A 17,989-nucleotide genomic window follows, 5' to 3' on the forward strand; every position below is an offset into this window, starting at 1 on the left:
TCTGAGAAGGGTGAAAGGGTAAATATCATCATAGGGCAACTGACAGGGGAGAAAAAGCTAAACATTAGAGCACATTCTATCTTCCCACATCTTCTTAGCTCCTTCTCATGTTAACTCTCTACTCACTTCCACCAAATGGTGGCAAGTTACTCTACTATTTACCACTCACATGCATTGCCTAATAATCCATTTCCCACAGTAGAATTTGTCTGAAAAGCTTCCATAGAAGTTGTTTCCACATATCTAACTGGATATGGCTGGGTACACACTATATTCTATTAAACTTGTACTCATATTGGAGTATTTTAGTGTTACCCATACTACACTCACTTCAAATTTATAAGTGCATGACACATTACAATAAACTGTATTTGACTGAAGTATGGAAGCTGTTCCAGAATATATACAACAACACATTTTTCAGAGACCTGAGACTGAGTAGGCAATTACTATTACCCTGCTGCATTTTCTTTTCCAAATGTTTAACACTGACCAAATATTCAATAAAATCGGTCCAGCTGTAATAACGATGGGGAAGAAAACCCTCAAGAACATATCACTCAGAGAACAGAAAAATTCTTATGATATACAATAATTCAAAAATTATTTTGATACACTGTATTTTATATAGGATATTAAATAAACACTTTTACAAAAATAACTGATCTAAGGCCACATTCTTTGCTGATATGGCAGTATGGTTCCACTTTGTTAGGAGTTCCTCGGATGTATATTTTGTGTGCACAAGTGTAAACTGGGCTAATTGTTATATTAACCAAATCATCACCTTAAAAAATAAAAATAGAAAGATACTGGAATTTCATCCTGTCTGTATTTTTAGCCCTTATTTCGAAGGTGTGCGCTATGCATACTTGCTGTTGGCCAACAACATAGGACCTGCTTGGGTGACCCTGAGTGGTGGGGTAGGGAAGCAGAGTTGGGGGCAGAGACAAGAGTGGGGCAGGATCGCCGGGGCCCTCCTGGACCTTGCGTCTGGGTGCAAACGGGAGCAGGAGGAAGCAGGGCAGTGGGCAGTCGTGGTGAGGAGGGGCACTTTCAGGAGGCAGATTTTAACAGCCAGTCTGGGAGCTGGCTGTGATTTTAACAGCTTGTTATACTGATTCAAGCCGAACCCTGTCCTCTGCAGCTCTGGTAGTCTGGATTCTGATCAGGATTTATTCATCAGAAGGAGAGAATATTTCACCCATACTGAATGAGTCTCATCACTGGGAAGCAACAAACACCTGGACTGTTTTTTTCCTGAAAGGAAATTAAATTAAATCTTATGCAGGTTAACGAATGCTTCAACCCTCTTTCAGTGCAGAAACTCACTAACCGATAGCAAATTAAAAGTCTTCTGTGTTGGCCACCCAGCATTATCCATGTGCTACCAGAGGGAAAAAAAAGTCTTCTCAAAAAATTATTTATGCCATGGAAGACCTCAGATTAGCTCTAAGTAACACAAAAATGGTGGTGATCCCTCACAATAGGCAAATTCCTGTTACTTTGGGCAGAGCAGGGGAGAGAGGCACAGGAGTGTCAAAATGCCATAAAGAGGACAAAATTTCCAAACCAGAAAGAAGAAACGTGATACTTGGCACAGAAACATACGTCCAGCAATTGTCCTAACAAGATCATCACCCCACTCCAAAAAAAGAGTAACAAAGATTGATGGAAATGACTATGGCAAGAGCAAGAGCCCCCTACTTTTTGACACTAGCACCCGTCCTGTGTTTGCACTGTTGTTCCACCAGGAATTGCATTTCTGGTGGGCACATTGATACAATGTTTCATAGGAATATCCCTTTAGTTCCTGGACAAATTACTTAGAAACAGAATATCCATGCTTTTTGTAGACACATCTATCGATATAACAAGTCTCTGAAACAGCGAAGATGACTTCCTGAAGCTCCACTACTAATCACTGAGCTAAAGTGACTCAGACAAAATTTGAGTGTCTTTTTGAGCAGAGGGTGAAGACAAGCAGGGAGTGGGACTGTGGCCACTAACACTGTGCTTTTAATTCACATGCAATTTTTTAAGTACAGCACTATTAAGAATATTTGGCATTTATTTTACAGTGTGTGATCAGCCTTCGCAGCTGTTTGCACTAAATCTTTGTTTCTACTAGGGCTAGAAGTGACTATTGCTCTGTTCTTAGGTGACAGGCCTGGTTTTCTTTACAAAGCAGTTTAGAACCACCTGTTGACCATCCACAGAACAGAAAGCATCACAGTCTCTTCTTTGGGGGGCTTGCTGTCTTTCCAAAAATGGTGGAAATATATTGTTAATCTTAGTGATGTCATGTCCCTACGCAACATGAATTCAATATCCTTTGTATTCACTCCATAGCGTAAACTGTATCTGAATTTTTCATTTTTATATATATATATAAAAAAATCCATCTCTTCTACATGTGATCTCATTACAATATCAAGCCCACTAAACATGATTATTAATTTCATATTTTAAGAAGAAATACAGAAATATATATCTTGCTCTTTGAAGAGTCAGGTGGTTAAATCTCAAGAGTTATGAAACGACATTCAGAAAGGAGAATGCCAAGGAATCAGAGAAAAGAACATTATTCTGAAATGACACCTAATATCAAACTGCTTTGACAAACATATTATTATGGTGTGTCACAATCCGCATACCTCTCAAAACTCTGAAAAATAAAACAGCCCTCCTTGAAAGTCGTCATATTTAATTGTGTGATTTCTGTTATACTTAGATTGGTAAAAACTGCAGAGGATTCAAACATTATGATCTTTTGATCACCTTACTATGGTAATCAGGAAATTCTGTATTTTATTTTAAGTCATACACGCTTATAACCTAAATCAACATGTAAAAAGATATAATGATATAAATGCAATTGTATAGAGCTAAACCGTAGGTTAGCCTTTGCTGCCTCAAAGACTTAGTACAGATTTCAGGCTTCTGCAGTAATGCTGTTCACTTCACGATGACATTCATGGGCAGACTAGAGTCCTACAGCACAGCACCAAGTACCTTGTCTTTTCTATCTAGAATATGACTAATGCTGGATGACAGAGCTTTTACAGTAACATCATAGTTACGAGCATTTTACTGTCACAGACCTACTTAATTCTCCATGGCACTTAATTCTCCAGTAAGTCTCATTATATGTGTTCCTATAAAATAAAATTGAAGATGTTTTCTTCCATTCTGTGATTCTAGTCTTGGGACTAGATCGTCACCTGGTATTCATCAGCACCTGACAAACTGACATCAGTGGAGCTGCCTTATTTACATAAGATGAGGAAATTTTATATATGTATGTTTATACACAAAATAAAAAGGGATTTGATGCTGTATAACCACATCCCTTTTAATTTATTGCTTGCATTTCTTTTTTTTTCTTTCATGTTAGGAAATCAAGTTTAATCAAACTTATTTGCAGACTTACTGCCAAGTGTGCTGTGGAACAACAACAGAGGAAACATCTATCATCTTTAGCAAGAAGAGAAGCAATATGGGCAACTCAATGTGCTTCAAAAGCCGCCAACTATGTGAAAAACATTATAAAATATGCAGTGTTTGAAGTTGCTTTCTGAGCATTTAGGATGCCTAGTTTGAAGAACTACATTTGTTTCCGGATGTTGAATTGTTTTTATTTTTATTTTTCTGCAACTACAGGGGATAAGTGCTGCTTTTTAATGAAAGCTTAGATGTTCCCATAAATCATCAACTCCTAGAAAATCTCACACCAAATATTATGCAACTCTCAGTAAGCTCATGGGAACCGGCAATTCTACGGAAGAAACATAAGGAGCTCTGAAGCTTTGAAAAACCACAGAGAGATCACTTGTGGTGACAGAGGCTTGTCTCTTATGTCATCATATGTGAACTTCAGCCCTTGCAATGCTGTTGGTAGGCTTCTCACTCCTTCCTTGATGTCTTTAGAGAAAGCTCTGAGCTTTTCTTTTTTTTTCAGAGAGAAGATGCCCTTGACAGAACAAAGAAAATGATATGATTTTATTTTTGGAAATCCCAAGGGTCATAAATGGAAGAGGAGGAGTTTAAGGATCTAATTTTGCAGTCAGCTGAGCAAAGAACAACACTTTTGAGCTAACTAGGAGATTACTCAGCACCTAATATCACTGAATTCTGTTGCTGTTTTAGTGTTCAGCTCTTTGGAGCAGATCCATAAACTCTCCTCCTTATTTCAAAATGTTACGACAGGATGTAATTAAATACAATTAACAAGGAGGTCAAATGGTCATCTGATAAACACTGGCCCAAACAGGCAGCTTGAAAAGGTCGGGGCTGCTCAAGCCACATAGCATTGATGGGAAAGAGTATTATGATTTAAGGGGGAAAAAATCCAAATGACTAAAACCAAAGAAATTTACATGCTTTCTATATTACATAGACAAAGACATGCTCACATGCTGATACGCAAGCACACATGCTGCAGAGAGGCACAGTTCTGTACTTTGGGAACAAGGGCTAAACCAATCACATAGTATCTCTTCACTGCAAGAGGACTTGAATTTGAATTTTGGTGCTTGAATTCCAGTGCTTCTTTTTCTTTTTCATTATTTTGCACAACTGTCTGTCTCAAGAACAGTAAATAAACTTGTTGCCCAGGGTTTATAGGCGCCTGTTTAAAATAATGCTTGAGATCACCAGGAGGAAATGCAAGGTCCTACAAGGCTCTCAGGAGCTAGACCTTTCACAAGGCGCACTGCCAGACAAAGAAGAGGCCACAGGGGAAGTAAGCCATTCTGGTACTCTGCAAGGACAAAGGGAAAAGACACCCCTGCCTAATGCTAGAAAGCACAGGAGGTGAAATGAACACACAGGTATTCGCCCATCCTCATTTTACAGACTGAGAAACTGAGGCGCATTGTTTTCATTTTTATCTGAGTCTCTTTAGGTTTTTCCTTTTTCGCACCTCAGATATTTCACACACTGACTTTCAGGTATAAGCTACACTACACTGGGGCTGTGACAGACTCACTGCAAGATCTTCACACGGCATTTCATGCACGGTACAGCGAGGTTACCTGCTCAGGAGCAGCAGATTAAATTTCTGGATCAGTAACATGTTAGGACTCGTGGTCATTGACAGATACCCCAGCTGAAGTAACCTTGGGGACAATGTTCCCAAAGGACAGGACAGGACAGCAGCACAACCTTCCTGCTGTATCTTGGCTTTCATAAATTACCATAAAGACTACAGCTGTCATGGTGCATTCGTGGTTTTTTCATCCACCTCATTATTCATTCAGTCTTCCACTCTCTTAGCCAGCTTTTTTTGTAAAATATACCAGGAGCATGCCATGGCTCTAGGCACCAGCTGCAATTAGGTGCCTTTCGCCCACTGCTCTAACACCAAATTCACAAACCATTTAGCATCCCTACTGGTTCTTCTCCTTTTGTTAGCATAAAAATTAGCACATCTACCTCCAAAATTGATGCTAGTAATAAATCGCTCTTCCATTTCATCAAAGTCCAACACAACATCTTTCTGAAATTATTTTGCAGTACCTTATAATTGAATGTCCTACCTATTTTTCCCCCTTACTTTTTAAAAAGAGAATATTTTAAATTAACATACTTAGAAAAGTTATTATCTGTTTCTAATAACTGTACTAGATCATGGTTACAGCTTTTCCAGATAATATGAATATAGATTCATTAGTATGAAGCAGTTAAATATATAAGAATTAGGACAACAAAAATTTCATTTGATAGATGCAATCTACACAGGGATTTTAAAGACCAAGTTCTCATGGGGTTTGGATGGATAATATTACTAAAACTGTAGAAGATAAACCTATTTATTAGAAATTTCACCACGTCAAATTCCTATCAGCCTTTCTCCTAAGGCCTTCCTCAGCTTCCAAAAAGAGTGATCAGATGGAATTTTCCTTCTGCAAAGCCCCTGGTTGTCAATGGATATGGATATATAGCATTTACTATCAGCTGCTGTCCTGACTGGCTCTCTTCGCTCTAACCCATTAATATTTGCTGCCTCCATTTGCCCTGAATTAAACTGGGAAGAAAGTATTGCCACAGTCTGGTAAGGTGCTGCACATGCTATTGAATTACAATAGTGGCAGATAAAGTCAAGTTCTCAATCTATTGAGCTGGAAGAGTTGCCCAAGAAGAGCTGGAAACTAAAAATGTAGATTGACCTTTTGGAGGCTCTCTCAATAGTAGTGGCCCTTGGGAAGCTTCTGAGTGGAGAACTGAAGTGTAAAGCCTCTCTTTTTCTACTTGGTTTATAGTCATGTTTAGTATAGAAACAAATCTATAATTCAGTACAAAACGCAAACCAACTCCTGTGTACCCCACCCACAAACTTAAATAATCTAGTTGTCAGGGCTGACAAGTTCTGCCTGCTGTAGCACTTCTGTGTTTTATAGGAAATTTTAACCAGGGGTGTTATTTTAAGAGATGAGCAAATGGGGAAACCCCATGGCCTAGCCAATAAAATATGAACTTTAGGTGCAATGGAGCACTCATAAATATGGCTCAGAACAAGGGGATTCATTGTTTCTCCCGATCCCTTTTAGCTGCTCCTCTGATCTCAACCTATCTGTGTGCGTCATGGCAGCCCTCATCCTTTAACCTGTGGTTTTTAAAAGCTAGCTTCTATGTTATTTATGGCCGTAAATGTTAGTAGCCTGTCTGTGCACTCCCCGCACTCACATTCAGTGGGCGGGGGGGTGGGGGGGGGCAATTTTATTTTGCAGGAATGAAAAGATTTGCCCAGGGAACCAAGTGGTTGGGGAGGTTGAAGCAGTTGCTCTGCCGTGAGGGACTATGAAGAAAACTGCTCCCTTCACCTGCAAGGCTTACAGGGAGAGAGTCCCAAACCCAGACTCATCTTCTATCTCTCTTTTACTTACTTACCTAACTTTATCTTGTTCTCTCTCTTTTTCTCTCGTGTTCCCCCTTTCTGTCTGCATGCACCTTCTCCTCCCTACCATCACAAACTCTCTCTTATGTTCCCCTCGCTTTTGTAGCTTTACTGAGCTGGGAAACGCTCTCATGGTTACAACATCATGCTTCGCATCAGGCTCAGAGGAGCAGGACTAACACCAGCACCTGCCCGGTGCAGTCCCCGTCGATGCATCTCAGTGCTGGCCCTTTCCCATTCTCGCCAGGTCTGTATCCAGCCCCGCAAGCTGTCAGTGGCCTGCAGAGAAGGGGGCACCCTTTCGCGTAAGTCTTGGGCTGTGCTTTGCCATTTTTCTCTCATTCCTTTTCTAATTCCCTCTCTGGCCATCTCCTGCGTTCGCTCCTATTCTCCCCGCTTTTCTTCCCCTAATCCCTTCTGCTGCCAAGTGACACTGACACAAAATTAAACTTCAGTGACCCTGCCTGGGCTGAGGGGGCTAGAGACAAGGGAAAGGACAAGCGGGAGAGGATGGGGAAAAGTGTGGGAAATAATTATAAAGTCTGGTAGCAGCCAGAGCTCTCCTGAAGCCCTGGGGAGCCTTTCTTTAGCTGGAGGCTGCAATTGGCACTTCATAAACTGTTCATTCTCAGCTATGTGGAAACACCAGACGACACTAGAATGATCAGACTATAATCAATCAATTTTCTGCAAAACACTATTAGTCTATGGGCCTGTGAAAGCAAGCTCAAAGGAACTGCCATGGCTAAAAAGAGAAGAAAAAGGAACTGCCCGTGTCATAATTACCTCCATAACTCAGGCAGGCAGCAGGCAGGTAGCCATGGTAAAATTCCCTACATAATTTAGCATCCAGAGAAAATAATAATAGAAGCAATAAATGTAGGAGACCCCGTATGTGCCAAAGTTGTCCTGTTACCTAAAAAAACAAACTGTGGTTTAGGAACAGAACCAGGCAGATCTCCATGTAGTCCATGGCAGGCTTGTTCCTCCCCTAATATCATCCGCACAGAGTGAGGCTCCACAAGCTCTTCTCTTTCCCTTTCATAGCTAGCCAGAGTCACTGCGAGCTTGTATTTTCCTGGGAAAATATGTACTGTACAATACATACAATCCCCACAACCCCACCCAAAGTCTGTGTTTAGTCTGGAAAGCAACACATGCTAAAGAAGAAGCGGAACTGGGTCAGCCATTCTTCCCAATGGGAAAAATATTAATAATAAATCTTTACACACACATATACATATATACACATACATATATATACACATACATATATATACAAATACATATGTATATATAGCTTTTCACCACGCATGTCTAACCATCTGCTAAATCAATTTCTCTTCAGTTATCTACAATTTCTTTCAAATCTGTCAGCAAGGAAAGTCAGACAGTTTTATATCCTAGTTAATGGAGAGCTTGACATTTTATTGGCTGAGTTGATACTATAATTTACTTGGATTTAAAGTGTTAACTTTGGCAAAAAAAATTGACAGTTATAAAAACATTATTTTGTTAGATGATATTTATGGAACACATACAAACCTATTTAGAGGTAGAGCTATATAGTTCAAAAAGTTCATGTAACGTGAGAGATTTCAAAGGAAATGTAAAATATTTTGCTATAAAACAAGAAATGTAGTGTAATTCCAAAAAAAGAATATGGAGAAAATTTCATGCTTGAAATCAAAACCAATTCCTAACAACCTGCTCTGTCTTTGCACAAAAATGGTTAAAACTGCCTAATCATTTGTTAAGATTGGATGAGGGCTTTTAGGAAGTGTTAGCTCATGAGTCAAGCTCTTTTGTTCTGGGAATAAATAACCTATTTTGTAAAAAGCTGTCTTATCATTTAATTTGCACATAGAAAATGATTTCATTGTTAATAGGTATTTCTAATGCCTGATCGGGTACGTAGCGTTCCTAGGTCACAACAAAATGTTTCCACTCACTGACTGGGTAACTAAAATATTATAAAGGGAAAAAAACCTTAGGATCTCGAGATGCCAGTAAGGTGTACTTTGGATGAAGATGCACTTTGGGGTTGCCAAATCTTCCTGTTTTCTCATTTTTTCTCAGTATTGATCCAGCTCCACAAATCCAAAGACACGTGATATATTTGTTATTTAACAAATTTTATCTCTCTAATAGCATCCGTCGGTCTAACACAGGATAATAGCACTAATTCCATCAGTTCAATTAAGACTGTGTCAATATTTTCATTAGAAGTCAGCATTTTATGGGCTAAAACTGCACTGTAGCCAAAGAAATTCACTTACTTAAGGTTAAAATTAAGACAGTCTGAAACTGGGTGGAAAAGGAATAAAGAAAAAAAGAAAGAAAGAAAGAGAAAAAAAAGTGGTGTCATTTCCAAGCTTTAAATGAATGGAGAAGTTAATGATTCTGAGGCCTTTTTGCGTGTATACTTCAAAACCAGCTCCACTTGCACAATTCCTGACATTTTATAGCTTAGCACTCCATATCCCTTGCTGGTGATATGTTAGTTGTGAGTAGGAGGCTGTAGAAACTGAATTAGTTTAATTTAAGAAACTAGCCACTACATATGCTCGAGGTTGAAAGGCAGTTAGGAATCCTTTCTTCTTCTTATGCAAGAAAAATATATTTGTACAGGTATTTACATGAACATTCTCAGATGAAGACAGTGTGCCATAAACATTGTAGAATTATGTATTAGGTTAGTCTTAATAGTTGTGTTTTAGAGAAAAACGTCATCTTCAAGACAGTGTACAAACTTGGGGTGGAGAAGCTGGAGAAATATGAACTGTCTTCCCTGCCTCAAACAGGCAAAATTTCCTTTGATTTCAAGGTCTGATTTAATAACAGCTCAGAGTGGGTGTGGTTTGAGAATTATTTCAATTATGATTGCAGAATCTATCCAAAAAGCCCTGAAGAAGAAAAGGTGACTTTTCATGGTGCATTGGATATTTTAAAAATCTTCATAATATCATATCCTTCTTTTTATTAGCATGTGCAGGTCAAAGACATAAATTTTATAGTGACCTTGATATTTTTAAAATTGATTTTATATGTTAAGAACGAAAAGCATAACTGAAAAACACAAAACTTTTATATTTTTTGCCTCTATCATATAAAGAGGTCAGATCAATTCATAGGAAAATAAGCAGAAAGAAAACAGAGTTGCTTAGCAAATGCAGGAATCTGTTTAGAGGAAAATTTACAGATGTGTTGTAAACAAATGAATGTACTGAACATTTGAATTGCATGTGAAGGAATTCTTAAATACAGTAAACTTAATGATCGCTTTGATGGTACATGGAAAATTCATTCCTTGAAATGTTTCAATGCAATTGTTAAAAGTCTCACTGTTCCTCCAAGTTTCGGTCATGTATATATTTTTTATTCAATCCCACTCTTCTGGTGAGAGGTGAGGAGTGGGAATGCTAACATTTATCTCCGCAAAGTCCTTCCCCAGCTATATTTCGGGTGAGCAGGAAAGTGAATAGGACTATATGAGTGCTGTGTGTCTGTTCTCTGAGGAACAGGGTATCTTATATATGTCGTTTTGGGAGATCAGCCAAAAAGAAGATGCCAGAACTCTAAACAGGCGGCAATTCGCAACACTATAATAAAATATAACAACAGGATAAAAAACACCCGGTGAGGAAAACACAGTTCTGAACTTGTAGGTGATATAATCAGATCTTTGAAAACCCCAGTGTATTTAGTGGAGGATTTATTCTTTGACTGCTGGACCAACCCCAGTTAACTCTTCTGTTACAATCATCAGTGTTTATGGAGAGCTGCCAACACACAGAGTCTTATACAAAATAGAGGACAAGGCATAGTCTCTGTCTTGTCGTATCATTCAAGAAAGAAAGAGCTGGAAATTGTGGCATAAATTCCAGTATAAAGAGCAGGTGTTTACAATTTTAACTTCAGGAGAAGTAAATGCAGCCTTGCTTTTCTCCCTGGTTGCTTGACAGACTTATAATTACAACTCCCTTGATGGTATTTTTTAAATTTGTTTTTGAAAGTGAGGTATTTGCAACACTGAGAGGTTGATTTCTATTTAAATTAGCATGTAAGTTTCAATTTTTTATTCTTTAATAACAATTATTTGCCCTCATCTATTTTTTACTCTAATTTTCCATCTTATTCAGTTTTATTTTCTGAGAGTCATGCTTAATAATTCTTATCAAATATCTCAGATACACATCTTGTTTTAATATATATGTCTTAAATTATTACAGCTGGCTACAACTATATACAGAAGATTCAATTTAAAATATCATGATGATTAATAAAGCTTTCTAATTGCACCTTATGTAATTAATGGTGTGCAAGTTTGAACATGGTGAATACTATTTCCAGAGCAGATGAATTTGATGCAAGTTGACTGATACTTCAATTCTAAAACCAGTTGAGTTATTACTGTGCTGCATCAGCATTTATTGATTTTAGGGTATGGTGTTAGCATTCACTTATCACTGCATATTTTTCCCCCTTGTACATTTAAAAGAGCTTGCCCTCGTCTGTCACAATCTTATATTGTATAAATCATATAAAAGGGGTACCTGTTTTCATGATTTATTTCATTATGATGTTAATTATACTGAAACATAGGATTGTTTAATAAAAATGCTGAAGCTAATCTGTATTAGTCATCAATATTTGTTATGAATGTTACATGGCGGAATGTGTGAGAAACCACAATAACCAACATGTATGGAAGAACATTTGAAGTGATTTAGAGTTTAGCCTCACTGAGAGCTAAGACACATTTTAAATTTACAGAGGATAAACAAAACCTGGTATTTACATGGTATTTTTTGTAAGTTAATTGTGCAGATTAACTATAATCGCTAGAAAAATAAAATATCTGATCCTCGGTTTACATTTAGAAATGTAAGGTGAAAGATGCGCTCTGACTTCCTAAAAATACTTTGTTAAGGGAACATGGACTTCCCAACAAAATGCAACAAATATTAAAAACTTCCTGGCCAAGGAAGTCGAAACTTGCATTCTTCCCAAAAGGAGTTTTGCCTAGGAAAGCGCAGCAGGATCAGGCTAGCACATATGTGACATTGATCCTTCAAAGACTTATACACAGGCACTGTAAGAAGTTATCTTGAAATCAAAGATGTTTCTTGAAATTAAAGGCTAGGTCCCACGCAAGTAGTCGTCAGTGCCACTGATGAAATGGTCTGCAACATATGTGCTGAGGGTTTGTCTGAGGATACAGGAGGAAAATCTTTGTGGGATCAGGGCCTTGGCTAATGCTTAGGAGATCAGAGCATTTCTTATTTTCCTTTCTAACATTGCCATTTTAAATTCAGCTGACTCCAGATACTCGGGGTGAATTGAGTCATACAATTGATAACTTTAAAGTAATACACAGATAGTGTCTAACTTTTTTGTTTTAAAGGATGAGGAACACATTTTTAAAAAATAAGGATTTCATTTTCTTCTAGTCTTCTATTTCAGGAGTAAGAGCAATAAACAAATGTACTCAGAGCTGTGGACAGTTGTTACTCTTACAGAAAAAGACCTCAGAATTGAACACCTTCTAATCTGCCAAAGAATTAATGACATGTAATTTTATTGTTATGACAACTAAACTCTAGAGTGTCATTTTCCTGCAAATTCTAGTTGCTGAGGAGTTTAGTGATTGGAAACATTTTTAATCCTGCTGCAGGGATTACAGACCTGGTAGACATTAAAGGTATAAAATGTGTATGATAATCTGAAGGCATTTCAGATCATGTGCCATTGTTTAAAAAGTTTCTACAGAAAGTATTATCCCAGAAAGCATGACTTTATCACATTTTGTACAAGCTTACTGAGAAACTTCAAGTTTTGAATTCAATCTCTTGCTATTCAGATGAAAAAAAGAAGTTTTTAGATCGCCTTATGAGCCTTACAGCATTTGAAATACTTATAAAAATAGCAAATACATTTAATGAAATATTTGCAGTATTCTTAATGAGATTTAAGTTACCTTCGATTAAAGAAATCAGTAACCGCTTTTTTAACCACAACCTAGCTGGTAAGCATGTTTACACTCAGAAGCTAATATAATTTAGTTATATCAGTTTTTTGTATCTGAATTGATATCATTTTCAAAAGCATTCTTTGCCTGCATGTTTCTGGTGTTTAATACTCTATTTGTTATTTATTTATGACACCGAAAATTAGAATCAACGCAGACTCCGGGCACCATGGCAATTTAATGAAACAGTCTGTGGTTATTAAATAGAAATAACAAAGAAACAGCAACAGATTATTTAAAATCCAGCCATCCAGCTGAAAAGATAATAAAAAATTGACTTACCAAGAGACAAAAAAACCTGAATGACCTGAAAAGTCCTCTTTTTTCGGAAATAGCTTAACTTTTCCCTTTTCATAACATTCTAGTCTTTAAAATATCAACCACCAATATTTGTTCATGTCTAAGCTTTAAACAAAACAGTGCGGGAAATAACCTAGCAATAGGCATAAGTGTTTGATTTTTTGAGATTTTAAAAAAATAAGGAGTTAGTTGGCCTAAGGCTAGAATTTTCATTACATCAATGAAAGAAAGAAAACAGAAGCCAGCAGAGGGGAGTTATAGAAACTGACTTTATATAAACAGTGAGAAAAATCTTTTTCCATGGCCACCTACAACGTAGCTACTTTACTATTAGTACAACTTTTCTTTTACTCGTAGCACAGCTACCAGGGCCCAATCCTGCTGGTTTAGAGCAGGCTAAGGTCCAGCTGAGAGCTTTGCCTCTCTAAGGACTTCAAGATCAGGCTAACAGTTTGTCAGACAGAGCAGAAACAAAAAATTTTAGACGTACCTAAGTTGACAAAGCTCATGACCATGTCAGCATCATTCAGAAAGCTGGTGTCGTGCAGGCTGGCTAAGGGCGGATTCTGCGTGCTCAGGGGGGTCATGCGAGACAATTGTATTCTCCGCGAATATCCATTCGGAGAGGCAGGGTATCCTTTCCGTATCCCTCTGCTCTCCCCTGCCATTGAACCCTTTAGTGAGTACTCCAGCTCCTCAGTCTCCTCTTCGTTTGTCATGGCATTATACAGGTCCAGCATGAAGAGGGGTGCAGAAGAAGCCTGCTTTCCCGGTGAAAATGGTCTGGGTCTGTGAGGTAGACCCAGGATAGAGAGAATCTCTCTCTGAATCTCCCTTCGCTCATGGTTCCGCAGCCTCCTGTAAATAAAACTCGAATGGACATGATTGTCTCCTAACCCTCCCTGTGCGTGACCCGCCAGAGCCCAGCAATTCCAGAGCAAGCCCACGAAAGCTTTGAGCGCAGTTAGGTTCATCTTTGAAAAGAAAAAAGAACAACAACAACAACAACAACAAAAAATCGTTCTCCTACTTGTTCTGAGTTCCTATGAGGTCTGCTCTCCCAGTGGCTGAAAAACAAAATTTACCTATTCTTCATGTCAATGTCATCTCTAAACGTAACATCTTTGGTGATTTCTCTTCCCCCCACCCTGTTTAAATCTTATGGAATGTGTCAGGTTGCAGTTATTTCTAAGAAAGCTGAAATTCAGACTTCCAATTTTCCACTGTTGTTATCGTTTTTTCTGCATTTATGGAGCAGAAGACCAGTATTTTGTCAGCTGACCTAGACATTCCTATATAAACCTTAGATAACCAGGTCTTTGGTGGGGAGCTGTATTAGCAAGAGCTGTTCTTCTGACACATTGTAGTTCCCAGAGTTATCTTCCCTTGTTATTCTGAGTTCTTCGTACACCTTGCGCTCTTTCCAAGATAAAATCCTGAGTCACAGATTTGTCTTGATCTGTACCTTGGTGGTGCAACATATATTTATCCAGCAGCCTGGTGATAACTTTTGAATCGGTTTGGTGTAAAGTAATTCTAAAGCATGTACTAATCAAATTAATGTGTTGCCATGAATTTACTTGAAAAAAAAAAAAACCTTCTGTAAATCCATTCAACCCTTTGCAGCTTCTTAACTGTTATTTCCAACTCTAGCAGGCACAAATATAACAGCTCTCTTCAAGAGAGATCTAAAGACTAATGTAAGCACAACCCTGCTGGGAAAGAAGAGGCTTCTCATTGTAATTTGAAACGGGTATAGCAAAAAAGTCCTTAACCCTTCTGTTGCCAAACAAAGCTTTAAGCTCCCACCACCACCACCAATTTACAGTAATAAACCTAATGTGGCTATCGACTGCATTTTTCCTGACAGCTTCCAGAATATCCAAACAATCAATTTTAACTTTAACAATTTTAGGATATATAGCGAAAGTCATGGCGTAATGTGGAAGATCCTATGAGTCTATAGTTAATAAACTTGAATATGAAACTCTCACAACAAACTAAAATAGCATCTCATTAATTCAAGAAATGTTTATATTTTAGGTAACTTTAGCAAATAAAGGTGACCTTTTCCTCTATAGGAAATTTGGTCAGTTAGGCTCGATTTACTCTTTTCTAAAAATGCTGGGAATGCAATCTGAAAGAAAATAAATTTATTCAGCAGGCAAGATTTCAAATTGTGCATAGCCAATGGTATAATTATAGTTATAGTCACAACTTTCAGAAACTGTAATTTGCAATGATAATTTATTCAAAGTACATTTTGACTCATAAATTGCTACACTACATTTCTTAGTAAATATCAAAAGCTAAGATATAATCCCACAACCTATTATTAACTGGAGAAAGAAACAGCTTAACTCAAGAAATATGAAATATTAAATAGATTTTGTTTTTTAACTGCTATGCATGAAATCAAGGTTCAGCTAAGAATTTTATGATAGCCAGCAACTTGTGTTTTTCCTCTCACAAAAAAGTGTTAAATTTCACGTTGCTCACATTATCTGCCGTCATTTTTCTCACTCCTGTAATTTGCCTTAAGCCTTGTGGAGACTTTCCTTTGATGAAGGAGAGAAAATATGGACAAAAAAAGTCAACAAAATATATGATGTTAAGGAAAGAAACGGGTATATAAAATGCATCCCGTCGGGTTTTCCCTTACATGACTAGCACCTACTCAGCAAATCACAGTACTTGAGTAAACTTGGGAGTGTGACAGCAAGTATAATCACACCCTAAGAAGCCAGGAACAATTTATCTAGTATAGTAAGTACAAACAAGCTTTTCTCATATATTGTGAGTCCTATTCTACATTTGCAGTCTAGTTTCACTATCGTTAAAATATAGCTGATTGTCTCTCATAAATCAACATGCATAATAGACACTGCTTCTATCAAGAAACGAGTAGACCTGCTGAATTAACACTAGAATTAGATAAGATTAGTTAGCAAAAGTCCAGTTATTCTCAGTGGAAGACCAATATGCTTTCTTTTTTCATTCAGTTTTTCCCCCTAAATCTATTTGAAAACTATTATTTCCTGTTTTTGTTTTGTTTTCACTTGTCCTGCTCAAACAGTTGTAATGATATATGGGGGCTCACTATACATATATCTTTTTTGAATTAGGCCATCATGTATTTTGTAACTCTTTTTTTTCCCTTTTCCAGCAATATATTTCCTTTTTTCCCTAAGCATTCATAAAAGCCAGTGGATTGATTGCTCAGAGGATTTAAGTCCTCAGCCCGTCAGTATGTCCAGCAATAGAAACTTCCTATATTATCCCAGTAGAGTGTCTGGAGTCCACATTTAGATAATCTTTTCCCATTTAAAAAGCCAAAAATGCCCTCAATTTTCAGGGTGCTTTTCTGTTGTAAATATCTTTCTAGGCAGAAACAGAGTAAGAAAACATGTAAGCTAGTAATCATATGTTTGAGGAAAACAGCTCCTGTCCTTTTCAAACAGAGCCACAACCAAATGTGCAACCTAAATACAAAAGATTTATTTTTTAGTAACCAAACCAGTTTAGCCAAACTGAGCCACCAGGCATCCTGGACTAGAACCTCTAAAAATAAAAGCCTTTAACTGTTTTTCATCAATATAAATACAATGTCCTTTTGTAATAAACCTCTGTTCCATAAACCACCACTGTTAATGTGGAGATCTTATAAACGTAAGATATAGCCAGCTCTAAAAATGAAAGCCTTTGCTAAAGAAATGAAAGGAGTCTGTGGTAGCTGATAGGTCCCACTTCATATTTCCAATAGGTAAAATGACTTCTAAAGGAAAATATGATATACAATGTAAGCATGTCAAGATATTTTATTTGATAATATATAAAAATACACTGGCACAGATATCTGGATTTAGTTCAGGTTCGGGTTCAGTTTCAAAGTCACCTTAGATCTAGATTTCTGGTTTTACAGCAAAAAATATTCAGTTGTTTGCATAATACTGAAACTTGAAAGAAATGCCATGTTCGTACTCTTTTGAGCCACAGTCAAATCCAAATAACAGTGAAGGTCAGTATAAAAGGCTGACCCAAAATCAAAAGCAGGGATTTGAATAGGACGCCCCAGAGATTCCAGCTTCACCCTGTGCCTAAAACTGGAATCCTGAGGTAGAAAATACACACACAGCTTGACCTGCTTTCTTGCCCAGATGCTCAACCTGGAAGCAACATAGGAAATCACTTGACCCATCCTTATCCAGTCATTAGGAAAGAAAACTAAAATGACTCTGCGAGTGAGCTCACATTGGGGATAGATAGCTGATAGAGGAGCGCGTGACCCGCGGAGCATCTGGAGCCTAGGGTCGCGGCGGTGGGAGGGCAGCGCAGCCCGTGCAGCCACCGCTGGCAGCGCGAGGCAGGAAGCGGTTGCACGAGTGTCTCAGACAGTGGGGAATACATGTATACGGTGAGCAAATTCGGAGCTTACAGCAGTCGCACTATCCTAGACAATATTAGAGACACTACTGTAAGGAAAATAATGAAACCTGGGAATCAGGATCTCACCAATCTCAGATTCCAACAGATCATAACACTGCAACAGGCAAAAATCCATAATTATCCAGCAGACCACAGCAATCACAGAGAGTGTGATTGTTTCTACAGGCACTGCCCATTACTCCAAAATAAAATCAGCAAATGGCTACTGAAGATAGCAGTCCACTGGATCCTCAATATCACAGTAACCGTGGGTGATTTGCCTTAACAGTGGTTCTCTGTAGCTGTTTGCCATATACCAAATAGAGGAAAATGGA

At 37.9% G+C, this 17,989-nt stretch overlaps 1 protein-coding gene across 3 annotated transcripts in view; it reads right to left on the reverse strand.

The window, feature by feature from the left end:
* The window catches only part of BMP5 (bone morphogenetic protein 5), a 60,030-nt gene extending 45,110 nt beyond the window's left edge, over positions 1-14,920 (reverse strand). For 2 of the 3 annotated variants that reach the window (XM_064508588.1, XM_026103081.2), the window contains exon 1: positions 13,720-14,920. In XM_064508588.1, coding sequence (XP_064364658.1) covers positions 13,720-14,203 — 484 coding nt within the window. In that variant the 5' untranslated portion in view covers positions 14,204-14,920. The remainder of the gene's footprint in view (positions 1-13,719) is intronic. The other variant, XM_026103082.2, reaches the window with a different exon arrangement.
* Between the last annotated feature and the right edge of the window lie 3,069 nt (positions 14,921-17,989).

This window comes from Dromaius novaehollandiae, chromosome 3, assembly GCF_036370855.1.
Source record: "Dromaius novaehollandiae isolate bDroNov1 chromosome 3, bDroNov1.hap1, whole genome shotgun sequence".
Classification (NCBI taxonomy): Eukaryota; Metazoa; Chordata; class Aves; order Casuariiformes; family Dromaiidae; genus Dromaius; species Dromaius novaehollandiae.